This window comes from Calonectris borealis, chromosome 1 (assembly GCF_964195595.1).
Source record: "Calonectris borealis chromosome 1, bCalBor7.hap1.2, whole genome shotgun sequence".
NCBI lineage: Eukaryota > Metazoa > Chordata > Aves > Procellariiformes > Procellariidae > Calonectris > Calonectris borealis.
In genome coordinates this window covers 101,634,981-101,652,434 of record NC_134312.1, presented here as the reverse complement: position 1 = coordinate 101,652,434, position 17,454 = coordinate 101,634,981, and the positions used below count along the sequence as shown (strand labels likewise).

The 17,454-nt window shown below is 40.4% G+C and overlaps 1 protein-coding gene across 3 annotated transcripts in view; it reads right to left on the bottom strand.

Moving 5' to 3' along the window:
- Nucleotides 1–718: 718 nt before the first annotated feature.
- EPHA6 (EPH receptor A6) overlaps nucleotides 719–17,454 on the bottom strand; it is a 515,739-nt gene continuing 499,003 nt past the window's right edge. For all 3 annotated transcript variants that reach the window (XM_075169512.1, XM_075169520.1, XM_075169531.1), the window contains 4 exons: nucleotides 15,586–15,735; nucleotides 5,594–5,787; nucleotides 3,261–3,410; nucleotides 719–1,299 (listed from right to left, as the gene is read on the bottom strand). In XM_075169512.1, the coding sequence (XP_075025613.1) occupies nucleotides 1,185–1,299; nucleotides 3,261–3,410; nucleotides 5,594–5,787; nucleotides 15,586–15,735 (609 nt within the window). In that variant the 3' untranslated portion in view covers nucleotides 719–1,184. The remainder of the gene's footprint in view (nucleotides 1,300–3,260; nucleotides 3,411–5,593; nucleotides 5,788–15,585; nucleotides 15,736–17,454) is intronic.

The following is a 17,454-nucleotide window of genomic DNA, read 5'->3' as shown; positions in this document are numbered from 1 at the left end:
CTGCTTTTTACTTCTAAAAGCAGTTAGAAGTAGACTCAAGGCAACCTATTATTGCACTGCTGTCCTACATCTCCTGTTCTGCCTGCCTACAAGCTAACTGAATACCGCAGCGTGTGACTTCCAGCGTTAGCTGGTGGTTGTACCCCTGCCCCCACTGGAGGACGAGACAGCCGGCCGGCTCCCATGGGAATAAGCACATCACCCCACTGACGGCTGGCCCTCTAAGGTCTACTGCCACTGATGGAAATTATGCTTAGTTCAAGCAGCGGAGGCCTGCATTTTTGGAACAGAAAGCTTTCTGAAGTCTGTGTGGCCACCATATAGCTGACAACCATGTTTTACATGTGGTTATGGAAACGTTACAATCAGTTTTCCAGTGAATATTTGCCACGTAGTAGAAGCAAATGCTGAGTATTATTAAAAAAAAAAAAGAAGGTCTAGGGTGGTGAAGAATCCCAAGGATGAACAAGTTTTCCAACCTAATCTAAAATTTAAAGCATAAAAAGTGTCGAGTGCTAAAGTAATTCAAAATCAAGGACCTTAAGATTTCAAACAGATTCTCTCACTATCCTCCCAATTATTCACACAATGAAAACTCGCTACATAAAATCATCAGTCATTTCTGCAAACAATACTAACATTTTGAGGCACCGGCTTACCAGCATTTAAACTATTATAAAGTAATATAACGATAGGACCCATACATTTGGATTTAATTAAGAGATAAAATAAATATTTATGTCAAACTTCTTCTTGATTGCACATTTGGTATTGGAAGTTACATGGTCACAGAACATGAAAGAAGTCAAATACTTTTTGATCTACCAGCAAACTCTAAATACATCGATAAAGAAGCCACACCAGGCCAAATAGATTACTACTTTCAAGTAAGTTCATGAAAGTTTCCCAAATACTGTTATACAAAGTTACACATCCATGCTGAGTTATTCATCAATGTGTAGCGAGAGTCTTGCAGTAGGCCAGGATTTTGTCGGCACATAACTGGAGGAGGAGCTATGCAGTGTGATTAAAAATTCCAGTTTGGAAGCATTAACGTAGAAGTACTTTTATAATCTGAACAGGAGACTGCAGTTCTTGAAGTTGGGAAGAGCAGAAGGAAAGAATGAGAATATTTTTCCATTTTAGAAATGCTGAGGCACAAAACACAGTTGATTCTTGTACTTTCATACATGAAATCCTTTCTCCTGTATGTGCATCACGTGTAACCGCAAAGTCTGTAAACTGCTGACTATTCGTCTCTGGTGTCCAATGAGTACAACTCCAATTCTTCTAACGTCACTGCAAGATAAAAAGTTTCATCTTGGATGCAAGTATAGTAAGGCCTCTTGCACACAAAAGACTATAAATATATGATGAATTGCTCTACTTCAAGACAGTTTACTTTCCTTTCTGGGACATATAAGAGTGCTGCAAATGTTCAAGTTTTCTGCACCTGTCAATTCCAAATTTATTTAAAGACAGCCAGTTAAGAAAAAAAAAAATCTTGTAGTTAGAGCACTGGTATCTGTTGTGATACTGATGGTCAAGTAATTTTTCCAAATCTTGAGGAAGAACCTAAGAGGTGGGTTCTAAGAGCCCATTTTTAGTAATATGTTAGCAGCAAATGTTTCCCACGTACTTGCAAAGGAACAGGGCTGATACACTCATTTGCAGTCCTGAGGCAGAAATAACAGAGGCTGTGCGTCTGATGATTTGGGAAATGGTGGTGAGAGATGGTCTAAAGATCAAATAGCAGTGAACCTTCCAGCTCAACCCAGATTTCCCTCCCAGTTTCCTGTCATCTCATCTAGACCTGCAGCCCGGAGGGGGTAGCTCACCCACAGAGCCCGACTCTTTGGCAGGAACGAAGTCAACAGCCTCCAGCGTCCAGCACAATCCACTGGTTTCGTTGTTCTCTAAACATCACCAACTGTGATATGCTGAGAAAGATCACAGAGGTGGCGAAGGCAGGAAACTTCAGATACGCCCGGTCAATTGTGCAAATCCCGCGCCGGGACATAGCATACACATTGCCTGTTTAGATACCCTCAAAAATTGACGATATAGCTAGTAAGGCAGCTCACGGGATGAGGCATGACCTTTATGAGTTTCAGATCTGCAGTTCAGGATACCTGGCTCTGTATCCTCCAGATGAAGAGCCACTGGATAGCAGCAGCTATTATGTACTTGGGCTTAACATCCACATGGGGGATGATACGCAACACTTAAGGTCAGCAGGGACTATGCAAAAATATTGAGCGTCTTACAAGCCTAAAAAGAGTCAGCTAACCATGGGGGGGAGTGGTATTAGAAATGCAGGAATAATGTGTAGCACTTATCAAGGAAGGCCTCAGAAAACTGAGAAAGAAGCCAGCAGGCCTAGGGTAACAGGGGTTATTTGAAGAAAGAAGGAACCTTTCAAAAAGATGAAGTGGTATCTAAAGAAAGAAAGTAGAAAGGATGATAACCTTAGGCAGATTATCTGTAAAAGCACAGTAAGGCAGGCTAAAAAAGAACTTGAGGAACAACTAGAAAAAGACACCTAATAATAAAACTCATAATAAATCTTTTTGCAAGCTCACTGGGGTACAAGAAACCTGCCGGAGTGTCTATAGAGTCTAATGATGATTTGGGTATAAAAGAGCACTGAAAGACACGCCACTGGCCAAATTACTGAGTCTTAACTGACCATTATCATTATTAATACAGATAGTCTCAGCATCAAATAAAAGATTAGGAATTAATGGGAAGGGAATAGAGAACAAAATAGATCGTATCACTATGCTACCATATTAATACATAGTTTGCCCAAACCCTTATATACTGAGTGCAGGGTTTTCATTTCAAAAATGGTAGAGGGGAATCAGAGATGGTTGAAGAAGGGCAGCAAGGTGTGGAACAACTTCCACATGAGGGCTGACATGGGCTTGATGATTTTCAGTGCAAAGTGAGAAAAGATTTTTGCCGCTGATTTCAGTGGTCTAGATCAAAACCGATTCCCCAAGAAACATTTAAGGATGCTCTCTGCCTGACCTTTGGCAGCATTTGGTATGGTCACAAATGAAAATGTCGGTTCTGGGACTCTTAATCACATCTTTCTCCTGCATCGTTTTGGTAAAAAGCTGTATTTGTCTTTTATTAGCTTAAGTAGGAAAGGAAATAAAAGCACTTTTCCATACATGACGATAATTATGTCATTGCAGCATCCAAAGAAATTCAGATTGATCAGTCACTGTAGGGATAATACATTACATACTTACTCAATACTCATTCTTGAAACCATATCCAAAGTTGTGAAACCTGCTGCCATGAAGTTATTTTTATACTGACCCATTTTTATGGAGTCCAGCCAGTCACTGACTGAAACAAACAAAGGATATTCTGGAACTTCACCAGGTGAATCTGGCATTCTGTAAAAACAAAATGCAAACGTCACGAAAGCAGTACAAAATATGACACTTGTTACTCTGGTAGACATTGTTTTTATGAAAAGGCAGAAGGAATGAGAGAGGTAAAGGTCAGCTCTTAACTGCAGATCTCTTTAACCCATTGTCTAAAACTTACAAATCATCTCAGTCTTGCCAAGTTGCACTACTTAATACATTTTTTTAAAGCACTGCTGCTCAGTAACAAACCAAGGAACAGACCTCTCCCATTGCTCTTATTTTTGTTCCCACGGGGCGCTTCTTTACAGATTTTATGTGTTCAGGATGATAATAATTTGTAAATACAGTAGTTAAAGTAGAGGACGAACAAAATCCAATATGAGATACAATTAAAAAATACTAAAACACTGCAAGATGATTTTTACATTTATCTACAAAAAACCCCCAAATGGCTCCTTATTGCCATACCATTATGCAATGGGAACGCTTTGATTACAGTGTTCAAAACCTAAAGCGAACCCTAAAAGAAGCTGTCCTGGTTTCGGGTGGGATAGAGTTAAATTTCTTCCCAGTGCTGTGTTTTGGATTTTGTATGAGAAGAATGTTGATAACACACTGATGTTTTCAGTTGTTGCTAAGTAATCTACTAGTCAAGGACATCCAGCTCCCATGCTTTGGAAGAAGCTGGGAGGGAGCACTGCCAGGACAGCTGGCCCAGCTGGCCAATGGGGTATTCTATACCGTGTGATGTCATGCTCAGTATATGAACGGTAGGCGTGATCCAGGAAGTAGCGATCACTGCTTGGTTATCCGTCAGCGCGGGTGGTGAGCAATTGCATTGTGCATCACTCATTTTGTATATTCTATCATTATCATTATTATCATTATTCTCCTTTTTCTGTTCTATTAAACTGTCTTTATCTCAACCCACAAGTTTTTCTCACTCTTATCCTTCCGATTCTCTCCCCGTCCCACTGGGGGGCGGGGGGAGTGAGCGAGCGGCTGCGTGGTATTTGGCTGCCTGCTGGTTTAAACCACAACGGAAGCAAAAAGAATAAAAATCTTTGCTTTTACATAGAATTATATAGAGTAGCAAATAAAAACAAAGGAGCTAATTTAGTCACATTTCTGTTTCAATTCTTTTCCCTACTATTATTGCAACTGAAACAGAAAGATGGAAAAAAAAAGGATTCCAGTTTTTGGGCATATATTTCCAGTCTTTTGTTGTGTACCGTAATGGTGGGCTCACAACTTCCATTGACTTTGTACGTTTTGCGTAGAGAAACTGTAGGAACAGAATGCAGAAAAAGCACACGTCTGTTTATAAAAGCTTTATGATAGCCTTTAGGAGAAAGATATAATTTATTTAAAATGAAAATTTACATAGCAAAAGCCAGCCAACATTAAAGGGCTTTTAACCCACTGAGGTTCTCGGCAAGATCCACCTAGGCACTGAGAACCCCTTACAGACCCAGGGGAGTCTCCATGAAAGCACCCTTATCTTAAGGTGAATTTCAGCTAATGAAGAGAGTGAGGCCACCTGGACCTTCACAGATTTCAGCCGATATCCAGGATCAGTAAGCCTACAAAAATCAACAAATTCTTCCACCACAACCTTGCTTCTCCTGTAGCTGCATTCATTTCTGTAATATTATTAATGGAAAAAACTTTGGGCAACACCATCAAGAATTTGTTGTGGAATGGTAATAGCATAATCTCTTATTTGGTCACTGTTGCCATTTTTCTGCAGATAAATGAAGATTTAGCAAGCTAAATCACAACTACTTTCTGCAGGAAATCACTCCAAGGCAGTTCAGAAATTGCTTGAGCACTGTCAGATGGAGGGACAGGCTGTTGAATAGAGAAAAAGATTACAAAGAGAAAACAAGCACACAGAAGAAGCATCAAAAAAAAAAAGGAAGGAAGAGAGTCACAAAAATTAAAAGACAGACAGTGCACAAACAGAGCTCATAAAAAAAAAAAGAAAAATGCCTAGTATAATCTGCATGGCTTGAGAAAAAAAGTCCTTATACAACAGTGTATTAACAATAAAGCAAACCTTAAAAGGGGCTCAAAGTTATTTGAACCCCCATGACTTAGTGAATTCAGAACTTTGCTGCTCTTCCCCACCCTGACTTAATGCCCTAAAACATCTAATGATAGCCACCATGCATTATACAAGGAAAAAGTACTGAAGAGAGTCTTACACAAGTACGTCCTCCACTAGGGTATGAAGGGTGCTTGGATTGCGGATCAGTTTGTCTAGGAAGCTGACAATGTCGCTAAATTTTGGACGGTGGTTCCTTTCCTTTTGCCAGCAGTGAAGCATTAATTGGTGAAGAGAAGCTGGGCAGCCCATGGGAGCTGGAAGCCTGTAGCCTTCTTCTATAGACAGTATAACCTAAAGAAATACAATGCATATGATTACTGGGCATTAGAGTTAAATGCTGAAAGGACAGTGTACAGTTGACAATTAGAAACCAGTGATAACAATTAATGGCACAGCCACCCTCGCTTTATGCATTGCTGGGGCTTCACTCAGGGAATCGGGACTGGCAGGACTGTGACCAGAGGAGATGCGAAGTATTTTGCAGGCATGTGAAACACAGTTAGCCCTTTTTTAGGCTCTCCGGCCATCCTCTTCAAACAGCCAAGAAAGGAGGAGGAGAAGAACAAACTAACCAGTATCACTATCTTTTTCATCCACTTCAGGTTGATGTACTGAATGGGGTCACAGGGCCACAAACTAACCTCGTATGGCCACTGCATACTGGGATGCTCTAATATTTGCATCCTGACAAAGTGTTAGCGTGTGGCGATGTCACGATATAATCAAGCACTACAAGTGCACATTGCAGCACCTGGCAAATTTACTTGGTGGTAATACGTTTCTGCTGATCGTTAGAGCATGATTAATTCAGGCAATGTCTCTGTCCTGGTTTCAGCTGGGATAGAGTTAATTTTCTTCCTAGTAGCTGGTATAGTGCTGTGTTTTGGATTTAGTATGAGAATAGAGTTGATAACACTATTAGTGTTTTAGTTGTTGCTAAGTAGTGTTTACGTTAGTCAAGGACTTTGCAGCTTCCCATGCTCTGCTGGGTGCACAAGAAGCTGGGAGGAGGCATAGCCAGGACAGCTGACCCAACTGGCCAATGAGGTATTCCATACCATATGACGTCATGCTCAGTATATAAACTAGGAGGCGTGGTCTGGGAAGCAGCTATCGCTGCTTGGGGACTGGCTGGGCATCGGTCAGCAGGTGGTGAGCAACTGCATTGTGTATCACTTATTTTGTATATTCTATCATCATTATTATTATTATTTTCCCTTCCTTTTCTGTTCTATTAAACTGTCTTTATCTCAATCCACAAATTTTACTTTTTTTTCAATTCTCTCCCCCACCCCACTGGGGGGAGGAGTGAGCAAGCGGCTGTGTGGGTGTTTGGCTGCCTGCCGGGTTAAACCACAACAATCCCACACATCGAGTTACAGCGAAGCGCAACATTATTTTGCACAGCCTCCCTCAGAAACCTGGATGTCCAAGCTGTTTATGACTAAACAAAAGTTAATAAAATTACGGTGTTACCATATACCCTAAAGTGAGTAAAACTTTCAGGTTCAGCAGATGTGGAAAATGTGTTTGGTGAGGATTTAGAAGGAAACAGATCTGATGTCACAGATAAATCACATGTATGACAAACTATATTTGATCAGAATTGAAGGGAGGCTTGTTTTGAGTAACACTGGTAACAAAAAACATTGTCTGAAAAGGACATTGGCAGCGCTGCATGTTAGGAGGTAGCAAAAGTAGGTAAGGCCCATGAAAAGCTGGCTGGATTCAGTCTATGTAAGATTTAAAAAACAAGAGGAAAGGTTACTAGGTTCTGCAATGAGTGGTGGTAGCAGTGAGGATGATGATAGAAATGACACGGTCCGGATTTCTTGTATACAAAAGAATGGAGAGATAAAAAGAATGGAAAGATAATAAGTGGTTGATCAAAAACAAAGTTAGCAAAAAGACCAACCCTACCAGACACACATAATCCTTCCACATAAGAACCCAACCAATGCTAAAGGTTCTCTAAAGTACCAATGATTGTACACAGTATTTATAATACACAGTGCACTTATGAGAAACATACCTACTGCATTTATACCTGCTCTGCTTTAAGGAGACATTTATCATTTTCACACAGATGTATGTACATGGTGCAGACGTATTAATGCAGCTGGAAGGGGATACATTAAACTGTTTACAGCAAATCAATGTTTTATAGCATAGCTGTAGCTTCAATATATTCAATCTTATTATCCTGGAATACATCCTCGTTCTCTTTTTGAATTCTGAATTAATGTTGTTGGCTTTATTTAGCAATGCCTACTGCTTATGTTGCAAGCATTATGCAAATAAATAAGAGTAACGAAGCTACATTAGGACCGTAGCTCCCCTTCATGGCATGGTAGAAAATGGAACAAGACTCTTGTAGCTGTACACAGCTGGGTGTCTGAGCTTTATAAAATGAGGGACTTGGTCCTACAGCGTATAGCCCTCTTGTATCCTGGCAGAAACATCTATGCATGAAAAACAAGTGTTTGCAACGCGGCAGGGAATTGGATTTGCACGGGGTAAGTTTCAGACCCATTGGCAACAGCACTGGGAAGTACAGGGTACCCCAAAGGCAGCATTACTCTGAATTTTATGCACCTGTGAGTATTGACAGATCACATAACGTGCAGACAGGACTGGCCACTCACATACAGAGGTGATATCTAGCCTTAAATGATATGCCAGTACGATAATCCTTCCACCTGCCTTTCTGGCTACTTCTTTATCAAAATGGTCCAAAATCCAGGTTGCCAACATGGCTGCTATAGGAAAAAATACCATCAGATTACCAGAGAAATATTTCCTCCAAAGCCTTGCCTCCTAACGGTGAATATGCCCCCCAGATTGCTGCTGTTACAGACTCAGGATGGGTGAAATTCAAACCCATGTGCATGGAGTTTTATTCACAAAAGAGTCAAAACTCATGTATCTCAAGCAGTCTGTCCAAAGTGGCTTCATAAAACACAGGTAGCTGTTACAGTGTGGGGTATAGCTTAGTTGATACTTGCCACTGAAGAAGCAATCTTAAGCAGCCCAGAAATGCAGATATCATAGTCTTTACGTTTAACTGTACCTGTTGCAAATTGTTTTTAAGGCTAAGGGAAAGCTGCTCTACTTTCTCTGCTTTTATGAGACATATAGAACTCACTTGACACAACAACAGAGAGCTGATGAAGTTTTTCTGAAATAAATTATTCAGGAAAAAACCAAAAGCAACCACAATTTTCCACATATTATATTTTCTCCTACACGCTCCATTTTACCATATCTTTGGAAAAAAAGTTACAGTGCATTTTGTTTCCCCTCTTGTTCAAAAGGAACATTTCACAAAGAGAAATGCCAGCTGGTACTGGGATAATTATAATTTCTCATTAATACCAGCACATTTTAAAAATAAACTGCAAATATTGACTCATTAGTATCCCTTGTGAAGCAAGTATTATTTTTAGAGTCTAAGAAACAAGAGTAAAGATGTGATAAGTGGCTAATACTGCAATGGGAATCAAGTCTCAAAGGAAGAATTAGAGCTTTTTAGTTCCTTATTTATTTATTTTAGCTCCCGCTTTGCTACTTGCACAGCACCTCTCTCCGAACAGAGGAATTAGATATCCATATACCTAAAAGGGAAGAAGTATTGCATTTTTCTCGGTAATATGAAGTTATATATTATATCATATGTAAAGATTATACATGTTAACATCTTTTAAATGCCTTTTTCCTTGCCGGTTTAAAGGTTGAAGAAGCACCACATTAATTGTGAAAGGGTCTAAATGTCTGTCTCTACAACAACTCTAGCAATCAGTGTAACTCTTTCTACATTGGCAAATCAATGTCCCATCTATTTCAACCTGAAAGAATAGGAACATTAGCTTAGTTTCTATACACACGAAGCCCTGAGTCTGCTAACAGAAAGGTTGATTACCGCTCTCTAGTTCTGGTTTTGTGACGAACACTTGATGGGTATCAAAAGGAAGAAAACATGCAAATATTCTGTGCTGCCATCAAACACTGAGAAAGAGGCTGTAGGTTTCTTTTCAGCGATGAGTATGGTTAAAACTCATTAGAAGGTCTTGTGGGTCAGCATTAAGGTGAGTAAAATGGGCAGGGTGTATTTTTACAAGAAACGCTTTTTGGCAGGTAAGAATATAAACTATAAGGGAAAGAGAATATGTTTTATATATGTATGTTTTAACATAGCTAATTATTTCCATGCTTTTTTTTATGTTTATAAAGGGGACCATTCTTTTTACATATTTTTGTACACAGATGATATTAAACACTGGAGCCTGTTAAATACATGTTATCATTTTTGTTTGATGTTAGACATAGCTGTAAAGGTTGAAGACAGAGTTAATATTAAATATTAATTATGATACCAAAATTATCTGAAAAATATTTTATGGACTTCTACATAGAATTTCTGCATGTTTAGTTTCAAAATAATTTGAAATTGGCAAAAATGGCATCTGAAAATTAAGCTGTAATCTTTCTGATAGTTTCATTATTAACAGTAACATAGATTTTTGCTTGCCAAAGTTAACTGACAGATTTTTTAATGAGACTGAGACAGAAGAAAGTCCAGAGGGATATTGTCCCTGTGTCCTGCTGACATCTGAAAAATCTACCAGGAGGGAGAGGCAGCTGCTCATGCCTCACGGTATGGAGCCAATCCCAGGTGCCTGCCAAGTGTTTTGATATCTATGGGTTGAAAGAACTGTACTAGGGTAAGTTATTTTTACTATTACAAGAACCTTTCATAAGTGTAAGGACTTTTATTCTGTTTGCTATGGTAGTTTTCTTGCATATTGATTGCAATCCATTAAGTATTCTTTTTTTTTTTTTTTGGAATACTGTAGTTCTGCGACATGCACTAATTTATACCGTGGCCTCTAACAGGTGTCCCAGTAGACTTCACTCACAGCTGTTCTACAAAACAAATGCATGGAATATAAATCTTCCTTTCCTCACATGAGCATTAGCAAGCCAGGCTCTTAGCACAATCTGTTCATCAGTACACTAGTTTCCTTGGAAAGTTCAATATCTTAGCTAATATTTATTAATTAAGCAATAAGACATGACAGACTGTGCAGCAGCTCTAATTAATGGACACCTCTGGTGCCTGCCACACGTCTAAGAAGTCCATTAATCAGCACCAACACAGGTCTGAAGTGACTTACCACAATAATAAAATGGTTATTTACTTAAACAAGAACATTCCTCAAAGTTAGTAACATTCTTAAGCCTCTACATTATACCATGTACAGTATTAAAAAAATTATGAGAGACGTTTTCAAACTCAGTTGCCTAAAGTTCCGCTTCCAAATCCCTGCTTAGGAATATAAATAGAGGACACTAGATTTGCAGAGGTGTTGGGTCTCTCCAGCTTGCACTGACCTGATGGGTACTTGCAAACAGCTGTAGTCTCTGAAAATCAGACTGGGTTTATTTATGTGACAGGTATCAGTTTAACACTTCTCTTTGCATCAGCTCGGACTCTGTGCTACCTGTGCTGGCTCCTCGTCATTTGATTTCTGTGGCTGAGGGGTCGGACAAGAGACCCTTGGTAGACATAGCTCAGCCCTACTGCTCACCTGACTGAAGATGTGTTCACATGGCGAGTAGGCACCACGTCAGACAGCGCTGAACTCACCTCTCCTAGCATTGCCTCCCGTTGGGTAGGGGTGGGCGTATCATTGGCTTCTGTGTTATCCGTGTAAGAAATGAACATTTAACTGGCAAAAACATCACTTGGTTAGCCGTAGTCGAAAAAAGTGAATTAATTTCCCAAAGTTGTTTAATTAGAAAAGCAATTTGTAAGATGGAATGTGAAAAAATAGACCCGGCTCCGTGGAGTTTATACTTGGAAAACTTTTGGTACTTTACAAAAACCCACGCAATTCAATAAATATTTTATTGCTAGCTGAAGAGTTTTATTATGATCAAGACATGTAAGTGTTGTAATGTTAATGTTGCCAGACATTTTGTTGTAGCAGAACCTCTGACTATACTTATGCAAGACCTTATCAACAGTTGTTTGCATAATGTCTTTTATGAATCTGTTTTGTGCATGCCCCTCTCTGTTACTTTCCCTGCCATATGTACAGTATCACTGACCTTTGGGAAAGTCCTGTTATTTCTGCAAAATAAGCTCATGTGAATTCAGGGTAATTTATTGTACTAAAGCATATGTCCCAATATCCAGTGAAGTAGCTTTACAATATGTCTAATAACTTGAAATTTCCCAATGACATTTAGAGTCACTAAATGTATTTAGAAGGTCACAGGTGCCCACTGTTAACATTTCAGCAGTGAAAGCCTGTGGGTAGGGCTCTGGCGAAAGGGAATCCTTTGTGCTGTGCATTGCTGAACTGCAGGGAAAGCCCCCAGGAGTCTGCATCACTAGCATAAGCAGCACCCTTAGGGCCTGCATCATTATTCTGCATTAACAGATACATCTATTTTGGATGTAGGAGTAATTAAATGTTGCTATCTTCATGCTGTAGCAGAATATTTAATATACTCTAAATGGAGGCGTCGCTTTATGACTTCTCACTGCTGGCATGGCCTTGAATAGATACGTGGTAGGGTCTGATAGAGGTGAAGCAGACAGGCTGAAGCCAGCCTCAAAGAAAGGGAGAGGCAGCTGGAGTGAAGGTCTGTGTTGTGCACTGCTCTCACCGGTGATTTGGACTCTATGTGAGGGTCCTACCAGTCATTCAAACCCTCTTCCCAGGAGGTGAACAGTGGGGCTGAACGGGCTTGATAGAAGTCTCTCTCTCCCCCCATTCCCAGTTAGCGGTAACAGCAGCAGGAGAGTCAAGAGGTGGGCTGGTAGAGGAGCTGGTGTGAGGAGAAGGATTATGATTACAGGAGAAGTAAAAGAGATGATGGCAGTTGGATTCCTCACAGAGAGTTGGCCCAGCACCAGATGAAATCTGGCGGAATAGAGACTGAAATTCCCCATGTTGTAGCACAAGATCGCATGACAGCGGGACACGATGATACAGCAAAAAAGCACCTTTTTCCCCCCACCTCCTCAAGCTGCAGTCACTACCAGCTGCCCATCACCTGCAGCTAGATAAGCAGACTGGCAAGATGAGGGGCAGAGGCAGAGTGATGGAAAGGTGACATTGCCGTTGGAAGCACTGGCACTGCACAGAAGCCAGGCACCGTGGTAGGGCCAACTTTGTTCAGAAGTATCTCTGGCTTCATGGGCTGCTTTAATCTCTAAAAAAACCAACCATGAATGGGGTGCTGCAGAGGGGAGGGAGAAATGAAATACCAACCACACGGTGAGGAAAACCAGGCAAAGGACTACTGCCCATGGTACGCTCAGAGGACGTGCCAGTGGCAGCTGACAGGGGCAACAGCAGAAAGGACTGTCAGCCGATAGTGCAGTCCCTCAAGCAGGCAGTGCTAATGGGGGTGGAAGGGAAAAAGTAACTGCCCGGTGAACCTCATTTGTAAAGGCACACGTGGACATTTTACTTACTCCTCAGAGAGAGTCGAGTGGACTGAAAGCCATGAAATTCCATCAAAATGTAAGAAAATACTTTTCTATTGTGTGTGTGACTCAGCACTGGCACAGGTTGCCCAGAGAGGTTGTAGTCCCTCCGTCCCTGGAGATACTCAAAACCCGATCGGAGATGGCCCTGAGCAAGCTGCTTTAGCTGAACCTGCTTGAGCAGGGGAGCTGGACTAGACACAATCTTGAAAGGTCCCTCAGCCTCAGCTGTTGTGTGATTCTGTGATTTGCTAGTACCTTTTTCCCAGTTTCTTGTTCTGTTCAATCTCCTGTTAAAAGAAGACTCACAGTGAAACTAACCATTCCATCTATTAGTTTGGAAAGGCAGAAAATTTGAGGCTATATGTGCATTTTGATACAAAGTGCATTCCATGCAATGCAGAGTAATCAAGTTTTGCAGCAGCATACTAATGATGAGCAGGCTGATACTGCCATGGCTGTGTTCAGCTTTGCTTCTGAATGGAAGATTAGCTCAAGAATAGCACCCTCTGCTATTGCGAGGCTGAAGCGATGTCCCAACTCCTTAGCAATAAAGCTCTTAAAACACCACATCTTACAATGGGGCTTTTTTAAGGAAAACAATGGCAGTCTGCCTTAAATTGGCGTTTGTAAGCTGTGGCAGTTCAGGAGCTGATGAGTGGCTCTCAGTTCAGGCAAGGTACTGAGGCTGGGGTACTTGTTAGTTGGATCTGCTTGTTCATTCTTTTTTATTAACTTTGAACCCATTGGCCCATTTCAATCAAATTAAACAAGTTGTGTAAGAATCAGCAGCTGGGCAGAGGTATAAAGTTGGTTGTAGGACATAAAGGCTTAAATGTATGAAAAATCTATACACCGATGATGTCACGCTATGCCCCAGGGAAAAATAGCCTTAATTCAGTTGTCTAAGCTTAGGTGTCTAATTTGAGATTCCCTAGGGTATCCTGCCTGGCCTTCAGTTGTTGCTCCAGAAGGACTCAGGTCTCCTCCATGTCCTGTGTCAGCCCCATGTGGAAATCCTGGTTACTCTAGAGCATCTCAAATGCCAACAGATTGCTAGCTATGGGAAACAGAATTGAGCCTGCTGGGCTTATCTGCCTATTTCACAGTAGATCCATGATGTGTTTATAGTTCAGATAGCACCAAAATAACATCTCCACTGAAGAGAAAAGGTCTATCTCAGCTCAGTGGTTGCTTGTTCTCTTCAGATGGGCAACCAGCCACCACTGCCTGGTCAATCATCAGAAGCATAGCTCAACACCAGGCACCAGCGTGTATCGTCCCATACCTGGTGTTAATTAAGGAGCACAGCAGGGAGCTGGGCTGCTGGCAGGTAGATGTGTGGAGGGGGGATGAAGGCTGTAGGCATTGTCAGGGGAGAATAATGTATGGGAGAGGCGGTCTAATTCCAAAGGCTAAACTCACAAGAGAAATGCAGGAGAGAAGTAGGATTATAGTACTGCTAAAGCTGTAGAGTACAAATCTAAAGGAAATAAGGCTTTATTAGTGGTTTATTTTTGGGTGGTTTTGGTTAGTCTTTTTTTCTTTTCTTCCTGAAAGACTTTAAAATTATGTTTTTTTAATGAAAAGCTCTCTTGGATTCTTATCCCCAAATGACTGATCAGACTTAACAAGCAACCAGACTTGAACAGCTGAATAACTTAGCAACAATATAAAAACAGCCATCTGGGAAAAGTCTTGTCAACTCTTCAGAACCAATGCAGAGGTATTCTAGGCACATATATGAGAGAGGTTAAGATGGGTTGGTTGATATTCTGCATTTTGACATAGAGATTGATGGCTGTGAAGACTGAGGATACCGATTTAAGCTGTCATGGGGATCCATCAAACAAGAGAATTAGTGAAAATTTAAATTGTGCTGGAGAAAAAAGCATTCCTCCTTTCCCATGCTCCATTTTCTAGGACAAGCCTTCAATTTTACTAGAAGCAAATGTGGTTTTTAATTGGGAAGACTTATTTGGCCACAACTTTTGCAAAAAAAAGTCAGAGGAAAACATAACTTTGTTATGAGGAAGGACTATTGTCCTGCACTGTGGTTAAGCCTATACATAGTTTTTAAGAAAAACAGAATGCATTTAATTCTTAGAAAGGAGAATTGACAAATCCATTTCTCATGTCAACTTAACTCTCTTAGAATTTAACCATGTACGCCCATTGAAGGGTACTGTCAGACTGTACTGGAGATAACGGGCCAACTTTATCATTGGGATAGTTCCAGTATTCCCTTAAGTTTTGATTTATAGCTTGACTGAGAACTGCATCAAATTGCATATCTGATGCAGATTCCCAGGGATTTGGGTGAAAGCCACATACAGTCAGCATCAGAACCTGGCAAGCTGGCTATGACTCTTTGTAATAGGTCTTTAATCAAGGTCTTAGTTATAGAGCGCCAGGTCTTCAGGTTTCATAAATTAACTATCCCGCTGAAGTTGATAGAGTTATGCTGATTTAAGTAAGTTGAGGTTCCAGCCTAGAAAGTGAATGAGAAAGCAAAACAGGGCAGGAAGTGACAATCATTTTCAAGGAACATTTCAACAACTTGCAGATTAGTCCTCGGCAGTACTTACATCCTGGTTGGACATCTCCCAGTATGGTCTTTCACCATAGGACATCACCTCCCACATTACAATCCCGTAGCTCCATGCGTCGCTTGCCGAAGAGAACTTCCGGTAAGCTATAGCTTCAGGAGCAGTCCACCTTATGGGGATTTTTCCACCCTGGAAAATACGTTGACAACTTACCAATATGACCAGAATACAGAACAGCAAATGTTTAAAAGAAAAGAAAACAAAAGGTATCCTGGGTGCTGAGATTTTACATTCCGCCTTCTGTCAATTTGCCTTGTCAATTTGCTGCAAATGGAAAGGAAGAAATATACCTTTTTCAGAATTTTATAAAAATTTGGTTTCATTTGTAGTCTAATTCACCAAAGCCAGTACTTTGTGAAAAAAGAAATCTCAGTTCAAAGAACAGAAAGCATTTTAGATGATTCATGTTTGTTCAGAGTCAGATAATTAGTCAGAACATGCCTTTGGATTGAAAACATCCCAAGCCTGAAACTCCTAGTACAATGACATTTAATCTCTTCTTCCTTAAATGAAATAGAAACACCTATTGCAAAATGGAGTACCGAAAGCACTTAATAAAATTATGTAAGCAGAAAGGAAACTATAGTCTTTCTATTATTCTTTACTCTTGATAATCTCTTTAAATTTTTCTTGTGCCCTTTAAATATCGAGGTAAATAGCAAACCAAGTGTGTTTCTAATAGGCGTTTCCTTAGGATATTGAATAGTTTCGTTCTGCAGCTTTCAACTTAAAATTCAAGTGCTACCACAAAAAAAAAAATCTGTAAGAATTCAATCAACAAACCTGACTTACTCTTTACAAGACCACCATATGCAGAATTTTTCTCTGACATAAGTAATTTATACAATTAAACCTGGTCTATTCTCCCATAAATAGTTTATGAATTAAAACTATTTTCCCTTTTCACAACAAAGTAATTCTTCTCCAGATACATTTCTCTTTTCAAAAGTATACATTTATTATCATCATCCATATAACTCTTTAAATAAGTACAGAGAGAGAAAGCAGTTTGCTTAAGGTGCCACTAGATGGTAGAAGGAGGCAATCAGTAGAGCTGAGCTCACTTAGCTGTAGTTGCTTTCACTAAGCGGTAATAGATTCTGCTCGGCATTATAATTGTATTTCTGACAGAAACAAAAGAAGAAATGAACTAGAACATCCATTTGGCAATTGAAGGGAAGCCACAGTTAAAAACAAGTATGTAAATCTCTGTTAATTTGCTTTGAATATATAAAAAATTGTCTGCGAGTTGTTGAGGCCTGACTTCAACTGACTGAGAAGGTGCTTATTTTACCAAAAAGTGTTCAAAGGCAAAGCTCTGTGTCTATGGTGATGTGCCAGTAAGCTAACTTCTCATCACTGAGTGTCGCCTGCTGATGAAAAATGCATGGTTAACATTTACGTTGTACGATGGTTAAGATGTCCTTTGTATGATGTTACACTTTTTGCAGCTGCTTTTTTAAAGCCTTTGCTTGCTCAGTTGGGGTTGAAGTCAGTGGCAAACCCCCTACTGATTTTAGCAGTAGCGAGGTGAAAGTGATCCTTTATTTTGTATTTTTGCGCAAGCACCCGCCTGCCCGCTTTTCTTAATCCAGTAACCTGGTGGTCGGATCACTCGCCTGGGATGTCAGCGATGCAAAGAACTTTACGCCCCACCTGCTGCCATCTCTGAGCTGCCCTAGCCAGCACTGCAGGCGGTGATGCTCTTAGTCCCTTCCTGGTACAGCTCTTCCATGTGGGAAGAATTACAAATGTTTTTGGCTATGAGAAATAGGATGACAAGAGGTTTGTGATAGGACATTCTCCAAGGAAAGACCAGCCTAATTTCTCGTCTCCTCCCCAGGGAAT